At 54.0% G+C, this 20,608-nt stretch overlaps 6 protein-coding genes and 1 non-coding gene across 7 annotated transcripts; 3 read left to right on the top strand and 4 right to left on the bottom strand.

The window, feature by feature from the left end:
- Positions 1-1,497: 1,497 nt before the first annotated feature.
- Positions 1,498-3,183, bottom strand: C8Q71DRAFT_386029 (uncharacterized protein). The gene is made up of 2 exons (XM_047918232.1): positions 1,947-3,183; positions 1,498-1,893 (listed from the first exon to the last, which is right to left on the bottom strand). Exons 1-2 carry the CDS (start codon positions 2,828-2,830, stop codon positions 1,728-1,730), a joined length of 1,050 nt encoding a protein of 349 aa, XP_047773365.1. The 5' UTR covers positions 2,831-3,183; the 3' UTR covers positions 1,498-1,727.
- A 1,494-nt stretch (positions 3,184-4,677) lies between these two features.
- On the bottom strand, positions 4,678-7,713 carry C8Q71DRAFT_717556 (uncharacterized protein; the record flags this gene model as incomplete). The annotated part of the gene is made up of 3 exons (XM_047921169.1): positions 4,678-5,494; positions 5,544-5,824; positions 6,196-7,713. The coding sequence occupies 3 exons, from the start codon at positions 7,711-7,713 to the stop codon at positions 4,678-4,680; spliced, it is 2,616 nt and encodes an 871-aa protein (XP_047773366.1).
- A 622-nt stretch (positions 7,714-8,335) lies between these two features.
- Positions 8,336-9,481, bottom strand: C8Q71DRAFT_386166 (uncharacterized protein). Its single transcript, XM_047918233.1, has 2 exons — positions 9,392-9,481; positions 8,336-9,337 (listed from the first exon to the last, which is right to left on the bottom strand). The coding sequence occupies exon 2, from the start codon at positions 9,314-9,316 to the stop codon at positions 8,456-8,458; it is 861 nt and encodes a 286-aa protein (XP_047773367.1). The 5' UTR covers positions 9,317-9,337; positions 9,392-9,481; the 3' UTR covers positions 8,336-8,455.
- A 40-nt stretch (positions 9,482-9,521) lies between these two features.
- Positions 9,522-10,854, top strand: C8Q71DRAFT_788246 (Phox-like protein). Its single transcript, XM_047925208.1, has 6 exons — positions 9,522-9,815; positions 9,873-10,047; positions 10,106-10,134; positions 10,188-10,262; positions 10,313-10,685; positions 10,745-10,854. The coding sequence occupies exons 1-5, from the start codon at positions 9,669-9,671 to the stop codon at positions 10,481-10,483; spliced, it is 597 nt and encodes a 198-aa protein (XP_047773368.1). The 5' UTR covers positions 9,522-9,668; the 3' UTR covers positions 10,484-10,685; positions 10,745-10,854.
- Positions 10,855-11,257: 403 nt separating this feature from the next.
- Positions 11,258-11,362, bottom strand: C8Q71DRAFT_t150. Its single transcript has one exon. It is a non-coding gene; the product is annotated as a tRNA-Pro (tRNA).
- Positions 11,363-14,893: 3,531 nt separating this feature from the next.
- C8Q71DRAFT_727765 (uncharacterized protein) lies at positions 14,894-17,156 on the top strand (the record flags this gene model as incomplete). The annotated part of the gene is made up of 11 exons (XM_047921892.1): positions 14,894-15,047; positions 15,091-15,164; positions 15,214-15,339; positions 15,388-15,459; positions 15,511-15,708; positions 15,787-15,897; positions 15,967-16,057; positions 16,170-16,403; positions 16,446-16,543; positions 16,677-16,790; positions 17,079-17,156. The coding sequence occupies 11 exons, from the start codon at positions 14,894-14,896 to the stop codon at positions 17,154-17,156; spliced, it is 1,350 nt and encodes a 449-aa protein (XP_047773369.1).
- Positions 17,157-20,344: 3,188 nt separating this feature from the next.
- C8Q71DRAFT_717419 (uncharacterized protein) lies at positions 20,345-20,554 on the top strand (the record flags this gene model as incomplete). Its single annotated transcript, XM_047921165.1, has 1 exon — positions 20,345-20,554. A coding segment is annotated over one exon (210 nt), but the record flags the coding sequence as incomplete, so codon positions are not given.
- Positions 20,555-20,608: the final 54 nt, after the last annotated feature.

Consider the following 20,608-nt stretch of genomic DNA (forward strand, 5'->3'; position numbering starts at 1 on the left):
ATCATGTATATTTTGGTTATGACTAAATCGCGGTACTGTCTATTATCCTCAAATGATCGTCAGTGGCACGTCCCGCTGGTAGGCTGGACATCACTGCACAGAAGCGTACTCCAATTCTGTTTTAAAATGGGTCCGATGCATTGGATACGCAACGTGATGGAGTTCGATGTACTACAGAGGACATGGCTCCGCACCGTCCGACGAAATGTAATGTAAACCGAATGCAATGGCTTGGACTACCGCTACAAGTCTGTCACAGTACGCTGAGCTGGCTCTGGTACATCGATTGATCGAAATGATGTACTAATTCCGACGTACCAAAGGCCACTTCTACTCCGAAGCACAGAACGGCACCCCTGTATACATACGAGACCCCCTCATCCATCATACGGTAGTCCCCCGCGCCAAACCGTCCGTTCCAGGGTGTCCCAATGATTGCACGTTGTCCATGTCATTTCTGGTTGGCACAAGGCCCGTAAGCCATCACCGGTGATCAGGAATGTTCGAAACTCGCAGGGCTAGGGCTCGCACCGGAGCATAAAAGACTCCGCGATGAGGTCGTTGCAAGGCGCAGCAGCAAACAAATCCTCTTCGCAGCCAGTCCTGCGTCAATGTTGCGGCAGAAGAGATGTATGTGTTTTGTAACAAGGAACAGCGGACTGCGGGTGAGCAGGAGCTTCGAAAAGTAGAGGAATGAAGACCAGATGTGCCAGCGGGACGACCGAGCGAACCGACGGTTGTCCGATGAGAATCTGCAACGGCGTGCAGCCAAACTCCCGTTCCACGGCTGGGCGCTGGCATCGCCGCGATTGGTGTTCACGCTCCGAGTGCCAGGCCTGCAGCCCATCCCCGGTCCCGTCGAACATCTTGCGTGCGCAGCGAGGAGCGACAAGCAGCTTGCGGGGTAGGATGCCGATGCGCCAGCCTTCGCGGTGAGCGAGCGTTCAGCCCAGCTGACGCCGAGAAGAGCATGGCGGGACGCCTGGAGGTCGAAGCGGCGATGCGAAGCCACAACCCACAACCAACAGGTGTTCCGATTCTACGCTGCTCGCGACCATGGTCGTTGCTAGACGTCGCACCTTTGGTGTCGGCGCACACGAAGACGACCTGGGGCATGCCAGTGGGGGCGTATCCGAGGTTGCATGTAAGCGATGCTCCGGAGCAATCAACTGACTGACGATCCCGCTGCTCCGAGCGGCGAGGTGGCGTGTGAGGCATACGTAGTCCTGGATCTTCTGGCTGGCAAGGTTTGTAGTCAACCGCAGGCGGATGGTGAGCGGGTAGAGGACGAGCTGAGTGAGGAAGCTAACGGATGCCTGTAGGTCAGTGTGGCTTCACGCCGTTAATCCACCCACCCGGTGAGTCACATCATTGGGGAACGTTCGTCCCAAATGTTCGTCAAAATCGTCGCGGGAACCTATGACCAACAGTGTCAGGTCATATCCCGACGAATATTTGGATGCGCACCGTGAAACAATGCAGTGCCGACGGACATCATGATGACCCGAGAAACCGGTGCAATGGGGCCAGATGGATCCGGGGCCTCCGACACCACCAGCGGCTATAGGATGCCCCAATGCAGCATTGTTGTGGTGAATTTCTGTGCCGTCAGTCGAGGCGAGCGACTCGTGGGTAAGTACAGTATACCCTGTGCGAGGCAATGGTCGCGCCGTGGTCGTGGTCGTTCGCCTCCTGGCATCGTCCTGCTTCATCGGAATCGCTCGACCTTATGCTGCGAGGACGTCCAGCTTCCTGGTCCGTGCACTCGTTGGCCCCCGTCGGGATCGCAACATGGAGTTGTTTGAACATGCACAGGCTCGGATCCGGCGGTGCTGGGTTAACCTAGGCGTGCGGGTTGCACAGGACACCCATGGCCCAGAGTCGCGGGGAAGCCTGACATATGTGGTCTGCGGTTGCAAAGCCACGCTAGCGAACATATCACTCACGATGTAGTCATGCTATCTTCGTCCAGGATAATGGTCGAGTATCTGCAAAGTCCCCCGGGCGAGCTGCCAACAGTGCCGAATCCGATGGAGGATCGGGCGCCCGCAATGCATGCAAAAGCCCCGCCGCAACGACGACGACAATATGCACCCGTTTCGCTGTTTGTTGAGAGCCTACTCGTCGGTGCTCTACAGCCCAATGGCGTCCAACGACCGGCATCTAGGCCTCGTTGACGGACTACTCGAGCGCCTCTCCCTAGTGCCGCGCATCTGAATCGTCGTCGAGCAACGGGAAGCGGTCGTACACAGGTGAGGGGCCTCTGGTCCGTCATTTCGAGTGGGACCATGGTACTGTCTGGCCCGTAGGTAGGCTGGGTAGGGCACGGTGGGAGGAGGTGGGAGGAGGACGATGTGGCTGGTACGGAGTTAAACCGCGGTGCATCTGCAGGCTCCCCAAGCGTGTGTGACACGGGCTGGCGCCCTGTCTCAAGTACAAACCTCTCCTCCTCCTCCTCCCTCCTCCCTCTCCAAGTTTCTCTCCCGACGCCGACTCGCCAGCGGCAAGACCAGCCTACGCGCCCCACCCTTCCCGCATCTTGTGCCAGTTCTATCAAAGCCGCTCTCCAGCTGAATTCTCCAGTTTCTCCGTAGCCCTTATCGTCTGCAGTCAAGCCTTCCTGCGCACAGTCATGGGTACGCAATCGCCCAACCCTATCCACCACCCTGGTATGCTGCGACTCATCTAATATCCACAGGCCCTCCCACCTAGCGTGCGTGTCGGTACCGGGCAGGAGCTGTAACGCACAGCGCTCTGTAGATGAACTCGGGACCTGCAATGGTGCGTCTGCCCCCGCGACTTCCCCCCAATTCTCGTTGTCTTCGACCATGAACCTCAATTACGCATCTCGCCGATGCACCTTCACCTTCGGAGCGTGTCGCCTGCTGATCCGCGCTGTATGTGCCGCGCAGTCGGAGAACATCTCAATGCCGCATACCATCCCATCGGCGTCTTGACACATTCGTCAAATCCCGGCCCTGTCATTGCCACGGCCAACAAACAGCGATCTTCTCGCAACATTCAACCAAACTCTACGTGACAGAGATGAAACAGGGCGCCTTTAATCTATGATACGCTATATACCGCCCCTCGCTTTGCCCTTCGGTACTCTCACATCGCGTGGACACCAAGTCCCGTCGTGGTACGCGGCACTGTATCCATCCGGGGCCTCGGTCTCATTCCGGCCAGCGGCCAATTTATACCCATCTCGGTAGTCGAGACCGCTCCCCACGGACGAGCAATTCGCGCGCGTCAGACCATGAGCAAACCTCAGGCTGGAATTGGGCTGGAGCCAAGCTGGAGTGGGCTGGAGGACGTCTCGATCTACTCCGTCGTCCCCAGGCGCCCGTGTTCGCGTCTATCCCGGTCGCTTCCAGATTTATGTGCACGGCAAGTATGGCAACCGGAATGTTACTTCAGTAAAGCTGCCCCCGAATATCCTTCGGAACCCTCTGGAGTAGCCATTATCAATTGCCCTGCATGGTCTTAGTGCGCCGGTATGCAGGCTGTCGTTCATTCCGAACTTTGAGTTGGCATGCAATTCAAGCGGATATGACACAGTGGTCGTTCGAGCGCGTGGAAGACTCGTGGCTCTGGTTGCTCCCTCCTACTTCGCTGCATACGGCAGCATATGCGCAACAGATGGGAACTACTTACCAGTAACTTTGAACACAGGCTCGTCGTGGCCAAACAGGAGTGGCGATGGCGTGTTCGGTTCGATCCAAGTCATCATATGTATGGCTTTGAACCTAGATGGAATACTACCCAATCCAGCGGGTGCAGAGAGCTTCCTGCTGCGTGCCGAAAGGCTAGCTGACATCTCACGGCATCCTTGTCAAGAACGATATCACTGCAGCCACCGAGACGGGCAACCCGATGTAGGAATCAACTGTCTCGGCGTCATGGACGTGGTCCGGTCGCTCGAGTGCCGAAGCCCATTGAATCATTCATGGGTACCAACGGTACATGTAGCGCTATATTCACTCCAGTCCTCGTGCACTCTGTGATGTGTGTCAGCTCGTCTAGAGTCCTAGCTTGTGTGTATCCGGACCTGGCGACGCATGGCTATAATGACGACAAATTTGCATGATCGCCACTGATGATGATGTGTCGAAAATCCCGAATTGACGGCAAAAGGCGTACCAGGACCGTTCACGTCGCCGTTCCATTTCCAGCTTGACGTATATTCTGTCAATAGTTTGTGTCAGGTGCGCCTCAGGAACCGAGTTCAGCCCCGTCACTTAGTCTGCAACGAACATCGATGGAAGCCGCTCAAGTTAAATGATAACAAGACCTGAGATACTGACCGGATGCTTTAACGTTTAGGAGCATGCTACGCCCATGTCATACTTGAAGACTCCAGTCGGCAACGAAGAACTCGACTGAAGAGGCCAGATGAATGAACGTAACGCTCGCACATCCGTTTAGTACGTATGTACTGGCGTCTCAGACGACGATTATGACAATATCCAGGATGACATACCAAGCGCGGCGCGTCTCTGGCTCTACACGATAGCTCACATCTGCGACCATTTTTATTTCAGTGGTGAACTACATAGTCGGCAGCGACGCATAAGCAGTGCAGCATCAGACCTTTGAACACGGTTGGCCTATTCAATCAAATCAAAACAACCTAGCCACATCGATCTTTACATGGCAGGGACAAGGCGAGAACGACTAGCAGGTTTTTGATACGATGGGCGCCGTGGCATGAGTCCCAAAACCAAACCAGGAAGGCAACTGGGCCCAGACGTCCTGTCTCGCCTTCGCAGCAGACTGTGCAAAGTCGATTTTGCACGCTTCGCAAATCTGCAAGCCGCACTGCTTCTCCCCGTCCGTGAAGTCCTTGCGGCTGAGCATCTCTATCGCCTGCACGAGCGTGAAAAGCGGATCGGCGTCACGCCCTGCGGATATGCCTCCTACGGAGCGCAGGATATTGAGCATGATGAAGTAGAACGATTCGCGGCAGGGGCGTCCGTTGTCGCGATGTCTGTTGATGCACGTGGGGGACACCGGCCGACCGCTGAGTTCCTTTTCGATGAAACTCGCAATGTAACGCTGGCCGCATTCGCGTCCGAGCAATGCCGTGTATAATTCCTGCGGCGAGAGGCAGATCCGCTCGTCCAGTGCGTTGGATGCCACAGAAGCACTCGTGGGCGCAGGACAGGGGACTGTCGTAGTCCCAGCAGCGATCTTGCGCGGACCGTAGCGAGAGAGGTCATACAAAGCGGATGGTAGCAGATCATCGAGAGCGAGCTCGCGTGCCAGATTGATAATGCGGATAGGGTGCGGATACGACTCGCGCGGGGCGTAGCGTTTGTTGTCGTCGGTCGCCTGTAGTTCCCTACGGTCCCAGCCTTCCAGGGAGGAGGGCCAGTCGGCACGAAGCCATTGAAGACAGCGAATGCGGAGGTGGTCAATGAGATACTTGTTCGACAGCCGCAGGACACCTGAGATGACATCGAACTTGATAGCGCAAGGCTTGGTGATGTATCTAGAATCAAACATAAGAAGAGTTACATATACCCTGATGATTGGCTCACAGTCCGTCGTAAAGTGCAGATAGCAAGTGCAGGACGTCGGAAGGCGAATCGTAGAGTTCCAGCCACTGGCAGCCATCGAGGAGCACCTGATCCGGTGGTTGAGGCATCGAGAAGAGATCACGAAAGATCTCAGAATGACGTTCCAGCTGACCACGGTGAACCTTGAATGCGATGCCGCGTACTACGAGGATGATGTTCCCATCGTTGAACCAAAAGTCGGATCTGATGAGCTCGTCTGCCAGATTTGCGGCCCGGGCTGTCAACGCGTCCATCTTGCAGAGCTTGAAGTACTGTCAAAGAAGGAGACGTCAATAAAGACGAGATGGGAGCGGCTGCAAGATCAGACCACACGCTCGCGTCAGCCATGTTGTAGTCCTGACTGAGTTATGCCCGGCAGCATGAAACACCGTATGACTGGAGACTGCTCTAGAACTGGCGGCGGACAACTGGGCAACATTGAAACATGGCTCACACGCGTCGAACTGCAGTGCATGTTGGTCCTTGCATACGAGTTGAATAACGATACGATACAAACAAGTCAATGTTCGTAAACTGGTCCGATGAACGTGCACAAGAAATAATACGGCATCGACGGACGCACTAAGAATTCCACTCGCAGACGATTAATAGTAGGCTAGGTTTGGTTCTGCACAGACAGTTTGCTGTAATCCCCCGGATTGGACGGAGAAGACATACTGGGGTAAAACACATGAGTCGGCGGATGTGAAGGAGAATGGGACGCAGGCGGTGGCGATGGCATAGACGGCATAGACGGGATCGACGCGACAGGGACCATGATCATTTGGTTGCCTTGCGCATCCACGGTGACACCTAAGCCATTCTGCGCAAGCTGTATGTTACCGAGTTGGGACATATGTGGCAATTGATACCCAGAGTGGGAGCTGCGGTGATGATAGCTACGATATGATGATCGCCGTCTGTGGCTCCGCAGCGAAGTGACAGGAGACGAAAGGCCCTGGCTAGCCAAGCTGGCAGCGTATTGCCTAAACGCAGAAGGGACAGGACTGCTGCTGCAGGAGGTCATGGTCGCCGTACGCACAGGACGCACAACTGCTTGACCATCGTCGCTGCGAGGCACCTCGGCCTTGGCCGCGGCGGGGGTGGCCAACAGGTCGATTTCGTGGTGTTGGGGGGTCGAGTACCATGATCCGGGTTTGATCTTAGGGTCGCGGGCACGCCCTGACTTCTCCGGGAAGTAGTCGACGGTGACGCGCGACGAGACCCACGGGAGGTTCTTTAACTCGACGATGAAGTTGTGGATGCGCGTGATGTGCGCGCTGAACGAGTCGTCTGGGGGTGCGGTGCGTATCGGTGACTCCATCTTCGCGTAGTCCCTCGTCGGGCGGGGCTCAACGAGCACGGGCGTGCCGACAGCTGGCGACGAAAGACCAAGGGGAGGACGCGTAGCCGAGTTCTGCGGGGGTGGTTCCTCGTTGCGATATTCAGGGAGAATTTGTACTGGTCGGTCCTGGCTGTCGCCGACAGCATAGGACATCTGCGAGGACGCCACATGCTCGCTCGGCATCTCCATTGCTTGAACGTAGTGCACATTAGACGGGCCAGGCACGGGCTGGCTGGGGTCATCATACGCAGGTAGTGCCTCTGGATCCTGGGCTGCGTACAGCTCCGGGGCCCCTTTCCTGAGCGCCCTGCGCTCGGTCTTCACCATGAGTCGAGGTAGGTTCCTCAGCCCGGTGACAAACCCGCCGACAAAGGCTCTGGCCCTCCCTCTCTGAGGAGAATGGTCTGCTGCGGGTATAGCACCCTCCGGAACAGTTATGTGGTCCGTGCTTTCCGGCGTGCCCCACTCCTCGTCCTCGCCTTCAACCTCGCCTTCACCCTCGCCCTCGCCTCCGTCCATAGCCTGGCCCATGGCCTCGTCCTCGCCCAGCTGCGCCTCCAGGTCACCGCCCGTCTCGTCCCTCTCAGGTGCAGCCGACTCCGACGCGTAGTCGTTCAGGCGTTCAGACTGCCACTGCGAACTGGCAGACAACCCTCTGGAATGCGTGGGCTGGGGGAGTGGCCTCGAAGAGTTGCCCGGCCAGGGGTGCGCGCTTGGCTGCATGATCGAGTTTGAAATCCAACTCGGGTTGCTGGCATGGCTCTTGCGCGAGCGGCGGTAGGGCGTAGGGGGATATGGCGAGTCCATGCCCATCCACGACTGGTCGACCTGGATGCTGTTGAGGTCTGGTACTTGGAAGTAGTCCGGGATAGACATGGTGATGAAAGGGAATGGTGAAAGGGAATGGGAAGTGATAGTGCGCGCAAGACAATGTCTTTGTACGGCCGGTATATATGAGCCACGAGGCACCAACGAGGCAGGTGGACCCGGAATAAGGCTGCACCTCTTCTGCGAGTTAAGCTTGCTTCGCGCGGCGCGCATCCGGAAATGAAGGCGGCATGTCCATTGCATACAATCACAGACCCGGGAGTCCCAGCTATGGATAGGTACCTGTGCGCTTCTGACTTTCAATTGGCGACGAACAGCCAGTTCTATGCTGTGCTAACGTCCGTATTGGTAGACGCGAGGATGCAGGCAGCCAATACGTGCAAAATCTGCGCATACAGTGCATCGTTCTGGTTGTTGGCAATGCCTTAAGAACAGCTCTCCGGCCGCGGGAGGGTCATCGACTGGATGAACCCGAAGTCCATAGCGAGACATATACATCGGTAAGCTGGAGCTGATCATAAGATTAGGGCCCCGCATATAGAAAGGGTAGATGCTCACATTGGGTACAACGTCTCGCTGGAGAACGCTCAATCGCATGGGAGCAACAACGGCTATCCCCCACGGTCATCCATCCATCTTGACACTCAGCTCTTATGCGCATCCCAGAAGGCAGAAGGGCTATACAAGCTACACAATATACTCCCGAGCGACAGCGCATCGCTTAGTTGAGGTTGCGTTCGGGCGTCCAGCTGCGCACACGCTGTCCGTTGAACCATAGCCCTGGACGCCCACCCAGATCACTGCCCAGTGGGTGTTCCCAGCGGGGCTGAAGCTGATTACGAAGGAGCCCGCTAGCTAGAGCTGCGTTGAAGACAAGAGATCCTAGGGTACCATAGCCACGGAGGTGCTCAGACGGGTCGGCCAGTTGCTGCTCTCCATCCTGCAATGCCGGGTCGGGCCCAGTGACGCTCTGCACAGTATCCGCACTTGAGGAAGCAGGAGGGACGTGCAGCAGCATGAGGGGCATGGTCGAAGAGTTTGCTCGGAGCATCGTGGCTTTCGTGAAGGGAGCAGAGGAGATCAACAAGCCGACCACTGCATCAAGCGCTTCTTGCGAGCAGTCGTCTTCGCCTTTCGCGTCCGGTCGCTCCGTTGGCGAGGCATCGTTCCCGGCCGCGTGAACGCCTGCCACGTACCGATACAACACTCCTTCAAGCTCGCGAACATACTTCGGGCCGACCTTCTTCTGTTCGTCCTTGCATTGAGCGATGACGCGGATACGCCGCCGCTCGGCGGATGCCACCTTGTTCAGCTGCTGAGACAGGCTCGAAGCAGACTCCGTCACGCCCCCTTGACGAGGAGAAAGTGCAGGAAGCCACCACCAGCCGAGCAGGTCAATCCCGCCGTCGTCCTTGCCGCCTATACGCCGAAGCGACATGCTGAGGTGTTCCTCAAGGAGAGCAAGAGAGCGTTTCTCGAAGGCGACACCTTTGTGCGTGGTCGATAGCACGCCAGTAGATGGCGAGGTCGAGAGCCTCCGCACGCCTTGCCTCAGCCTGGAGAGTTGAATTATAGGCCGCATGACATCCACGCTGCATCCACGCTTGAAACCCAGAGATTGTCAGCTACCCATACCGCTGTCTGTCATTCAGCACACCTTGCCCACGTCTTCTATAGTGATAGGCTCGAGGTCCGCGAGTTTGTGAGTGGAATGTGGCGACCCCGGTCGACCTTCGGGAAGGAGAGTTAGAGACGTTAGACGCTCGGTGTTACCGGGCTTTGCGCCAAGACGGGTCGGGTTCGCACAGTACGCACCACAGCTGCGTAGCGGGCAGCGTCCGACCTCCCTCACACTCCTTTGCCCCGTTCCTTTGCTCTGCGGCACATGTACTGAATAGCTTCAAGTCCTTTAATCATTCTGTCTCTCGCTCGAAATGGCTCCAAGAAGCCCTACTTCCTTGGACGGAATGCCCTCCCCCACCACACCGCGTCCGTTCGAACACGCACAGGGCCTCCTCGAGATCCTTCCCGACAAGATCGATGTAGAAGAGGAGGCGCGCTTGTATGAGGAACTGTGTGATGTGAGCCGCCGCTCTGTTCGTTTGGTGCACAAGCTGAATGGGACGCACAATCTGCAGACCCCGGTCGAATTTGACTTCAGAGCGAAAGCCCGTCCGTCAATAGACGCGCCTTCGGTATACTCGAAGGACATCTGGTTAGGTGATCACTCCGGCGAAAGCCAGGTGTTCGCGCGAGAGGTGGAGGTCGTCGGATGGATCAGCGTCGGGGACAAGCGAGGCGGCGCGTACATAGGTGAGTCTCCGCAGTAGACTGTAAATATCCAGCAGGTACTGACTGGGATGTGGCAAAGTGTACGACTGTGCGATTAAAACAAAGGAGGTATGTAATCTACCTGCGCAATTCGAAATGTCAGCCCGACGAACCCCTCGCAGGGAACTGTCATCCATGTACACAAGCGATACAGCGCCTTCGCAGAGTTGTATGCACGACTTCGTGCAAAGCTTCCGGTGCGTATGCTGTGGCTCTGTATTCGTAGCATCTCCTTACCATTGCGTAGCAAAGCCATCAGCGTTTCATCGCGCCTCTGCCGCCGAAATCACCTCTTTCCAAGTTTCGCCCATCCTTTCTCGACCAGAGGAGACGACTTTTACAGCACTGGCTCTCGTCGATACTTCTCCACCCCGACATCGGCGGCTGCGAGATACTGCGGGAATGGGTCATGGACTAGCTATTCTATTGTCTCCGCGTGTGTGTTTCGTTCTGTGCTGTTGCCATTTTATGTTTGTTACTCGGATTTTGCATTTAGATCTAGCCTTGTCTATACATCATGGTGCTGTCAATGCTGCGACGTTCGACGTTGCATGATTCGCGCATCAAATCACGCCAGAGGGTATACCAACGCACTTGCCCGCTGTGTGCGAGACCCGAAGCTGCATATGCATGTTCAGTTCCATTGTAACGCTTGCTCGCGCTATAATGCGTTGCGTACCGCAGTAGCAAAGCGACTGTACGCGTAATCAATCGCTTGCCCGTCAGAGGCCCGGCGAACCCGAATCTGGCTCAGTGCAAAGACGTGACCTACACTCTGATTTGTCTGTGTTGGTGATAGAGCTTAGCGGGCCCTCTCCCATGGTACAGTGACTACAGTACTTGCCTGCCCGAGCACAGGCGCCCGACAGGCGCCTGTTTGAAGCCCTCTGAGATTTTCAACCACCCTGGACTGCTCCCGGACTCCCCGCTCCTATGCTAATCTGATTCATGATGTGAGGCACTTTTCAGGTCATTTCTAGTTTCTCTATGTCAAAAAAAGTGCACAGATGGCAAGCTTTGCTACGAAACAGCGGGCAAAAGTGCACTTGCCATATTGGGCAAGTACGCGGCGCAGCGGGCGGCTATTTCCGTAGGGGCGTAGTTTCCGATTTACCGACCGTCTGTCTCGTACGAACGCGCAAAAATGAGGCCTCTGCAGTTTCGTAGGTTGGGAGTGCAACACAAAAGAAATGGGCCCAACCGGGAATTGAACCCGGGGCCTCGTGCATCTGCAATTTCTCGCGAATTGAACTTCACGTGACCCGAAGCACGAATCATACGACTAGACCATTGGGCCGTTGGTACATTTTCCCTGCAAAGCCAATATTGACGCCGGCCAGGATCCCGGCCACCCTCGGTAGTCGGTCACTGTCCTCTTTGTCTACTGAAACATATTCTGTAGTCACGGAATGATTACTAGGGTCTAACTAATCATCCTGTCTATCCATGTACCATATATGAAGTCCATATACCGAGAAGTGCAAGCAGGAAAAATCAATCTGTGTGGTGATGCCCATATTTGGAAATTCCCGGCTGCATATCCTGTACACCTTGACTGCATCCAGTCACTGTGCTCACAGCTCAGGCCCAGTGGCTGTTGAAGTATTGTGATAATGTCTGTGAGCGTCACAAAAAATTTTGATGCCCATATAGACACTGCCCATATAGACACTCAACAGCCTCGTATAGGCTCATGTGCAACTACGTGGCCGACTTCATAGTTAACTCAGCCGCCAGTACTCTTGTCATGAAATCCCCTCCCATTGCCATCTCAATGACCCACAAATTCTTTGAATATTTTTACCGTATACCTAGGATGCTCTATCAAAGTTATAGACACTCACCCGGGCACTCAATGCACACATAGGCTCAGTAGGACACATCGACTGCTTAGGTGGCCGAGATCCCGGCTGGCGTCAGTATATTGGTGGTGGCAATTGACTTCTGGGCTCGCCGTGACACACTGGAATGTTGAACTTCAACTGTTTTAGGTGTTATCACACGGGATAGGACTTATCCTTACCCGTTATGGACTTATGTTCTACTATGCTACATATTACGTACATTCTTTTCGGATTTGATCCAGACCTGTAGCACATGATTAGATCTAGACCCTGATGGAACATTCCACCGCTTTCCATCATGTTCCAGCACATTCCTTGATTGCATCGTATTGCATCATTGAGCACATCACTGTTCCAGTCCTTTCCATGACATTCCATTCATGGTGCAATATCGCCTCATCCTTGTGTATTCGCTCATTGCACCATATCGCTCCGTTATGACTCTACGCTGTTACACTTACTGTACGATCATGTGATGGCTCTCTCATGTGTATATATACCGGGCTGGATACGCCCTAGAATGGAACGGTCTCTCCTCTCGTCTTAACGCCTCTGAGTCTTCCCTCTCAGCTCTTAAGAGATCTGTTGTAAGTCCTCCTTTACTACAGTGCTCTTTGTGCTCCTGTAGTATTCTTTTGTAGCCTTGCCTCAGGCTAGCCACACCACTCCTTGTTCATCACGGAAACCCTCCCATGTCACAGCCCTATGCCGGCAACGGTGCTGTACCCTCTTCTCTTGTCCAACACACGCCCGCTTTTGGTCGACGCGCCCACGTCCGTCGATCTCAGCATCACGCAAGCACCCCCGCCTTTGTCAATTCTCGTTGCATGCCCCTCCCACGGCTTTATGTGTCCGACAATTGTGTCTTCCTCTAGCCTCCGACTACTCACTGTACCTCTCGGGCTAACAACTTACAAGACACCGAGCTGTGTGCGGCCGCATGCTTGGTATGGGTAGCCGCTCAGCCGTCACCAGCTCGAGGCCTGAGGTCAAGCAGCCACGCGCTCTGCGCAATGGCGAGTCGGCTGCGTCGCCGGACAAGATAGTAGTACTCCCGGATATGTGTACAATAGCAGGACTCATTATGTAGTACCTAACACCGTGGTCCAATATATTTCTCTCAAACTACATGCTCTGCATCAGCCCTGCAAGCGCACGACCACTCAAATGAATCTCCACTACTCTGTATGCTCGAAAATTAGTGCAAATGTCTCGGAAATTCCCTGGGGATGTATTTGGGCAAGGAGAATGATGAACATATACGTGAAAGGACTCGATATTACTGAGTTTGTTTGGTTTACAAAGAATCTCTACATTGTGGGCAGGGCCCACGGGCTGAGGCCGGAACCGCCGGAAGATGGAGAGTCAGAGAAGGCCGGGGACGTTAGCTGGGAGACAAGGATCGGGCCGCGGCAACAGGACTGGAACGGGACGTCTTACGAGGTGATTCAAACGCAGCACAAGTCAGATCTATTGAACTCCGCAAGCTGTTACATGCCAGGACATACGGGTACCGGGGGGAACAAACCGGACGGAGGAAGATGCTACTCGTAAGGGTTCAGTCACGGATTAATTCCAACGGGGGAGGGATGTCTCGCGCGTCACATATGTCCTCTAGATGGCCCGAGATGGAGACTACTTCGCGCATCACGGACAGCTGGTCGATCCGGGCCTCAGCCAGGCCGCGGTGGAGGTGGCCAAGCTCGAGGCGTAGGACATCCAAGGAACGGTCCGTCGCGGCAAGGACGCGGTCCCAGTTGTCGGTCGAACCGCGGAGGGAGGAGAGGCGGAGGGGAGGATCATCATATGACGGAGGAGGAGGGGGTCGGGCTTCTTCCGCGGCGGCTTGCTCCTTCTGAAGCTGGTCCGGGGACCAAGGGATGGTCGCGTATAGGAGCGGCGCCTCGTTCTGCTCGGAGCGGAGGTTGAGGAACACGCGGTCCAGGTGCTCGATAAGCTCGCAGACCTCGGGGATACCGGACGGAAGGGGGATGCGGGCGTCGCCGTGAGCAGTCGCTAGAGCGTAGGACTTGAAGAGCATCCACTGGGGCAAGGCAGATGGGTCAGGAGGGACGAGGAGAACGACGGAAGGTGACGAACCACGAGCCAGCGAGCACCATGAGCCCAGGCAAGCCAGGCAGTGGCGTGCTCCACGTCGAACCGGGGCTCGAACGTTCCTTCGCACCGGAGAACCTCAATTAGACGGAGGTAGCGAGCGGAGTGCGACGAAGTGGTGTGGTTCGGGGGCTGCGCCATCGGTACGGGAAAGAAGGCGTGAGCGGGGGGAGAGGGAAGAGTGGGGGCAGACCCGGAGGGAAGGAGGAAGGGGCACGTGAGCTCGGCTGAAGGAGGATAAGTAGCGGGTTGGAGGGAGCGGGAGGGGACACGTAGGACCCACTCTCGGACGCGGACTAGGACTCGGACTCGGAGGCTCTCAACTCGGGCAGACGGCTCGGAAGGAACTCTCTATATTTTGCTCTCGCATAGACTTGTCTTCTCGACGATACACTCATCACATACACCTAATACCACTACCCATCTTTGACTAAAAATCTACCCTTCCTCCTTACCCTGTACGGAGGGAGCCGAACTCAACAGCACACAACGTCTACGAGGTAATTTCCAGGGGAGCTTTTTCCCGATGTTTGAGCACGGGCGTTCATGTGAAGCATGCCAGCTCGACTGACGCCGAGCGAGGTCCAACTGTTCCTTGTTGATCCCAAGGTGCTGCGTGTATGTGTCTTTCCCAAGAGACACCCAAGCCATACCTTTGGTAGGCATGGCCAAAATGTCATAGCTGAAGGCCTATAATTCCCCGTGAATAAACGTTACACAAATGCGTGTGCACCTCCTGTCACGGTCACGTGTCTGTGGCTCCAAATGCGTCGCACGACGCGCCCATGCTGTTCTCCCGCTTCTTTCCCTTTAACCACAATGTCCTCGACTTTTGTCTCCTCGTCCCCGTCTCCTCATCCTCGCCCATCATGACCCATAATCAGACCTCTCTCACTGCGGTGACTGCCCTGCAGTTCGCACAGAGCGCCGCCATTATCACCGCGGGCAAACCAGGTTGTTCGAACTCCGAAAACCCCTACGAACATCGGTCCCGCCTGGGAACCTTTACGGACTCCGAATATTGTCAGAACATGCTGCGAACATGATGCGTTTCAGCCGATTTCAGCATGTTCGGAGGCCGAACATGCGTGTTTTCGGCGAACATGCTACGAACATGAGAAATGTAGGAGCATTTTCGGAGTCAGTCAAGCTCTCCAAAAAGGTTCCCATGGAGGACCGATGTTATTAGCATTTTCGGAGCCCGAAAAACCTGGTTTGCCCACGGTGTATGGGAAAGCCGGGCACTGTCCCCTTGGCTGCACGGAGCTTCACCTCAGCCAGCCCGTCCCTCGGCAAGATCCCTGCACCCGCTCCGGTGAGCTGGTCGTATATTTCTCAGACTATATGCTAACCATTTTGCAAGGGTGTCGCCAATAAGGAGGTGATCAAGGGAACACCTGCGTCTACTTCCGAAGCGTCTACTTCTGAAGCCAAGGTCAGTGAGCCTCATTCTTCCCTTCTCTACAGACTGACAGGCCAAAAACAGGGCTCAAACACAACAAAGACCGCGACGGAGACCACACAAAAACGCAAGGCCTCCAATGCAGGCACTGTGTCGACACCAGCAAAAAAAACCAAGTCAAAGGGCAAAGCCGCAGCTTCTGTGGCAGCAGATAAAGGAAAGGGTAAAGCTGTGGAAAATGAGGGAAAGGGTCAAGACACGGCTTCGGCAATTGCAATCACGGTATGTATGCGCATATATGCACGCATATATGTGCATATACCTAGCCTTGTCACACCATGATGCTCATACAATGCCTAGGACTCTGATTACGAGGTTTCTTCATCCCACTCATCGGACAATGAGTATGATGTTGCAGAGCAACTCATGGAGTCATCGGACGAAGATACTCCCCTGTTGAACTTCCAGACTGTGAGTACTATTTGCCTGGGTGGTCATCCCCTACTGATCTCTGTCTGCAATGTGCAAAGACCGGTGCAGCTTCCACTACTGCAAGCGCCACTGCCCGGGAAACACAGCCGGAAACACCACCCGGGCCACCCCAGCCCAGGCCAAGAAGTTACAGGACAGGGTACGACCCTCTGTGCACTCGCAGACGCAACGATTAGCTCACCTTTTACAGGTGCTCAATTTCGAAGACCTTCGCTTTTGAATCCATGCTTTCAACTCTGAACGGGCCGCAGTCTTGGCCGACCTGCGTATCAAACATGCTGCTGAACTTCAAAAAGCCTGCATGGAGCCAGCCATAACTGCCACAAACCAGGCAAAGGCTATCAAGGACTATTACGCTGGCAGCAGCACTGCCCGAAAGGTTGGCGAGGAGATACCCGCTCTGGAGTTTGCTGCCCCCGCATCAGCCTTGCCCGACACAGACACCCTCCTTGGCAAGATGGGTCCAAACACTCTCGGCGCGATCGGTCCATAAATCCCGGGCTGGTTCGACTTCCAGTTTGGCGAAGACCAGAACTCGACCCAACTTGCGCCCTACGTCAGCAACGCCCAGCTGGGGCATCAAGCCCAGAGCGGGCCATCTACTTCTCGCAAGGCCAATGGCCATGTCGGCTGAGTGGCTGCATGCCGCCTACTAAGTTCACCTTCATGCTCTTATCATCACGCCACTCTCGTCTGTTCGCTCTCCCAGTCTCCTTTTTGCTCCTTTTTGCTCTCCAAGTGTCCTTGCTCTTGTCTAGTCTCCACTGCCTAGTGTCACGCTCCAAGGCTATGTGGCCACCAGTATTGCTCTCGTCCTAGCTGCTCTCGTCTTAGCTGCCCTCGTCTTAGCTGCCCAAAAATACGTGTTATGTGTATGTTTCCCAGCCACTCGGACTTGTGCTCTCAATCCTCAGGACGCTGTTCATGTACTATAATACTTCCCCAATAGTAATGGGACTTTTTTTGTGCGCATGCACCTAGTATCTGGGGCTCTCGTGCTGTTCTCCAAACTTCCGCTCTATCATTGCCGAGTCGTTCGTGCAGCTGCAGTTTGCGTAGCACAACGATTGGCATGACCGTCTGCCTGCCGCATCACTGCGCATGCTGAAGGTCTCCAGTCAACCCGAGTCCTTTGAATGCATCCTGCGCCTTGGGTATAGAAGTGCTACGGTTTAGCCCTGCTGGCATTGATGGTGGGCTTTGGAGAAGGCGATGGTTGCGGGTTTGGTGACGGCTGAGGCTTGGGTGACGGCAGAGGAGACCGCGCAGGCTAAGACGAGTCGCTGAACGTCTTCCCAAACCATGAGCTGAAGTCATTCCCGAAGCCCTTCTCGAACGACGGCCGCAAATCCTTCCATGGCTCCTGCACCCCTTTCTGCCCCAAGCCCCATGCTTCCCCAGCGTCTCTGTGTGCACGCAATGGGTAGTCTTGTACATGCATGTACACGTACGAATACGATTGTCTCCGATAATAATGGTAGTACACCATGATGCTATCGGATCAACATTTGTGCAAGGATACTTTGCCGCATGCAACCTGTGCCCTGTTGGCGCGCCCAACTCCGGGTCGCATCCCTCGCTTGCATCCCTTGCTTGCACTGTCCCCCACCCGCAGCCGTAGTGTTATCCACTGCTCAGTACCTAGACAAAAACGGGGAGAGGTCGCCCCTGCAACATCGGATAGGTCAGACTGATCAAGGCAAGGGCACCAACATAGCTCTCTTTGTTGAAAACGGGAAGGTTACCACGAAGGTGCTGTGTCATAGGGTCAGGGATGGGGAGGTTGTCACGAAGGGGCCGCCACATAGGGTCGGGGGCCGTTCGCACAGTGTCGCTGGCCTGAACATATTTGAGGAGGGTTGCCTCGGTAGGCATGGCACCAGCGGTTTGTTTCTGCAGGAACACGGTTAGTCATGCTCTGTGATTCAGACACTGTAGCACTCATGTTCTCCTTCTCCTTGTTCGAAGCAATCTGTTCGTCATTGGCATGTGCTTTGGATGTGTGCACATGTTTATGAAGAGCATGCCGGGTGTACCTATTGTCACCAGAATCGTCAATTGCAGCAACAGTGGAATGCTGAAACCACCAGATTACTTTCAATATGATTGCCCCTCAGCTCGACACAAGAGGCAGCCACCTGATGGCCACCGACCTGGTGCCTTGCTCCATGTCTCTCCGTGCTCCCAGAATCTCTTTATCTGCGCCTCAATTGTATGGTAACTGCGCCTATCGTGACATCTTCTGGTGAGTGCGCCCTCTCAGCTATGCACAGGTGGTGGAATACTCACTGGTGTATACGCAACTCGCTAGGCGGAAACATTGTTTTCTTCTTTGCAGCCTCACTTGTCAGATCATTCTCGCAATCGAGGCATCGCTGGCGTGTGTCCCATCAGTGGATATTCATAACCATTCTACGAATCATTCTGTAAACTTCGCTGGTCCTCAGAAAAAACCCAAACTCACTGAGCGTATGCGTCCTTCATGACGTGCAACGGCACCCCTTCCAGATCAGTTGTAATTGGGAGCTCATCAAGCTTCCCGCGCTCCAAGTCAGGGACAGCAGTGTTAATGAAGTCACTGATCACCTGAGTTGGTGGTACGTCTGTCACAACATCTTCATCTTTGACTTGATGCAGCTGGTTGGCGGCATCTGCACAGCAAGTAGACTCAGCGTACTTATATGGTAGCACTGCGGATAGATGTCACGAACCAGTGATGTCAGTTAAAGTGACTCTATTTTGATTCATTAATGTATTTTTTTCTGTATTAACTTGATTCAAAAATGTATCCATGTTGAGTCAGTATTAATACACTGGCCAATCCATGTCCCGAATTGGGTGACTTTAATGCAGTGATGACTTAATACACTTTTGATACACTGACTAAGCCACCTGACTCAGATCTCTTAATACACTTGTAAGACACCTGTAAGACACTCCTTAGCCATTGTCTAAGTTGCATGTTACACCATTAAAACAAATAGATACAGTCCTACTGCATACATATATGTGGTCCTGAGTCACTGGATTAAGTAAAATCAAGGGAGATTGGATTTAAAAAAACATCACAAGTGGGGTTTGAACCCCTGACATCAGCAAAGGTTACATAATCACACAATTAACTCGGACACCAGCATCACTAACCACTACACCATAAGTCTGTTAGAACCTAGGTAACACAATGTGATATGACACAATGCTGGAATGCTGGACTTGAACATATTTTGGATGCTGGCACAGGGTGCCCTGTATCAGTGGTGACTTAACCAGGTGCATTAGAGGTGACTTAACCAGGTGTATTAGAGGTGAATCAACATAGTATATGAGTGCTAGCCAGACAGGTGACTCAATAGTGACTTAACCAACAATGGATGCTAGATGTCAAATTTGTCAGGTCAAAGGTTAAAGTCACTATTGAGTCACCTGTCTGGCTAGCACTCATATACTATGTTGATTCACCTCTAATACACCTGGTTAAGTCACCTCTAATGCACCTGGTTAAGTCACCACTGATACAGGGCACCCTGTGCCAGCATCCAAAATATGTTCAAGTCCAGCATTCCAGCATTGTGTCATATCACATTGTGTTACCTAGGTTCTAACAGACTTATGGTGTAGTGGTTAGTGATGCTGGTGTCCGAGTTAATTGTGTGATTATGTAACCTTTGCTGATGTCAGGGGTTCAAACCCCACTTGTGATGTTTTTTTAAATCCAATCTCCCTTGATTTTACTTAATCCAGTGACTCAGGACCACATATATGTATGCAGTAGGACTGTATCTATTTGTTTTAATGGTGTAACATGCAACTTAGACAATGGCTAAGGAGTGTCTTACAGGTGTCTTACAAGTGTATTAAGAGATCTGAGTCAGGTGGCTTAGTCAGTGTATCAAAAGTGTATTAAGTCATCACTGCATTAAAGTCACCCAATTCGGGACATGGATTGGCCAGTGTATTACAGCTATTTTCAGAACGTTGGACAGTCCCAAACGCGCGCGACATATGCTGACTAAGAGCCCCGCCCTTCGGGAAGTTGGAGAAAGCGGCGCTCGCGCCATCGCACCACTCTTCCGCACGTCTGTGCTCGCTCGAGCCTTTTTCGCCCCAGTTGTAACTGTGCGCGGTACAATGAGACGCGTCGCGATCACGTTCTAGATCTCGTGGTAGTAGGCAGATCTGAGCCAACCGCGACTAGTACAGCCCATACAGTACACTGGCAGCTCGCATCCCCCGCTATGGCTCGTCGCCTCGGAAATCACAGATACATCCCAACAACCACCAAAGAACAATTGGTCTACATGCTAGCGTTCCTGCATCCAAAGAAGGTCGCTCGTTACCTTGGGCTTAGCGTAAGGACCGTCTATCGAGTATACAGCCTGTGGTCCTCGACAGGCAAGGTAGTGCGTGAGCGGCTTCAGGATGGGCGACGTACTCTCCAGACTTGAATCCGATTGAGGAGATGTTCTCCCACGTCAAGTCGTGGCTTCGGCGTCACCGTACGTATGCGTTAGGAGAATTGGCTCGTCTCGATACCTGTAATCCTTACCAAATGCTCTGGGATGCTGTTTTCTCTACCACAGCGAGTATGGCAAAAGGCTGGTTCTTCAATTCCGGCTATTCAGTAGATTTAAGATGATTAGTACATTTGTATGATTCCCGTTCAGCGTGGACAGTATCTACAATAGTTATA

The sequence above is a fragment of the Rhodofomes roseus genome, assembly GCF_022264815.1.
Source record: "Rhodofomes roseus strain CIRM-BRFM 1785 chromosome Unknown C8Q71scaffold_34, whole genome shotgun sequence".
Lineage (NCBI taxonomy): Eukaryota > Fungi > Basidiomycota > Agaricomycetes > Polyporales > Fomitopsidaceae > Rhodofomes > Rhodofomes roseus.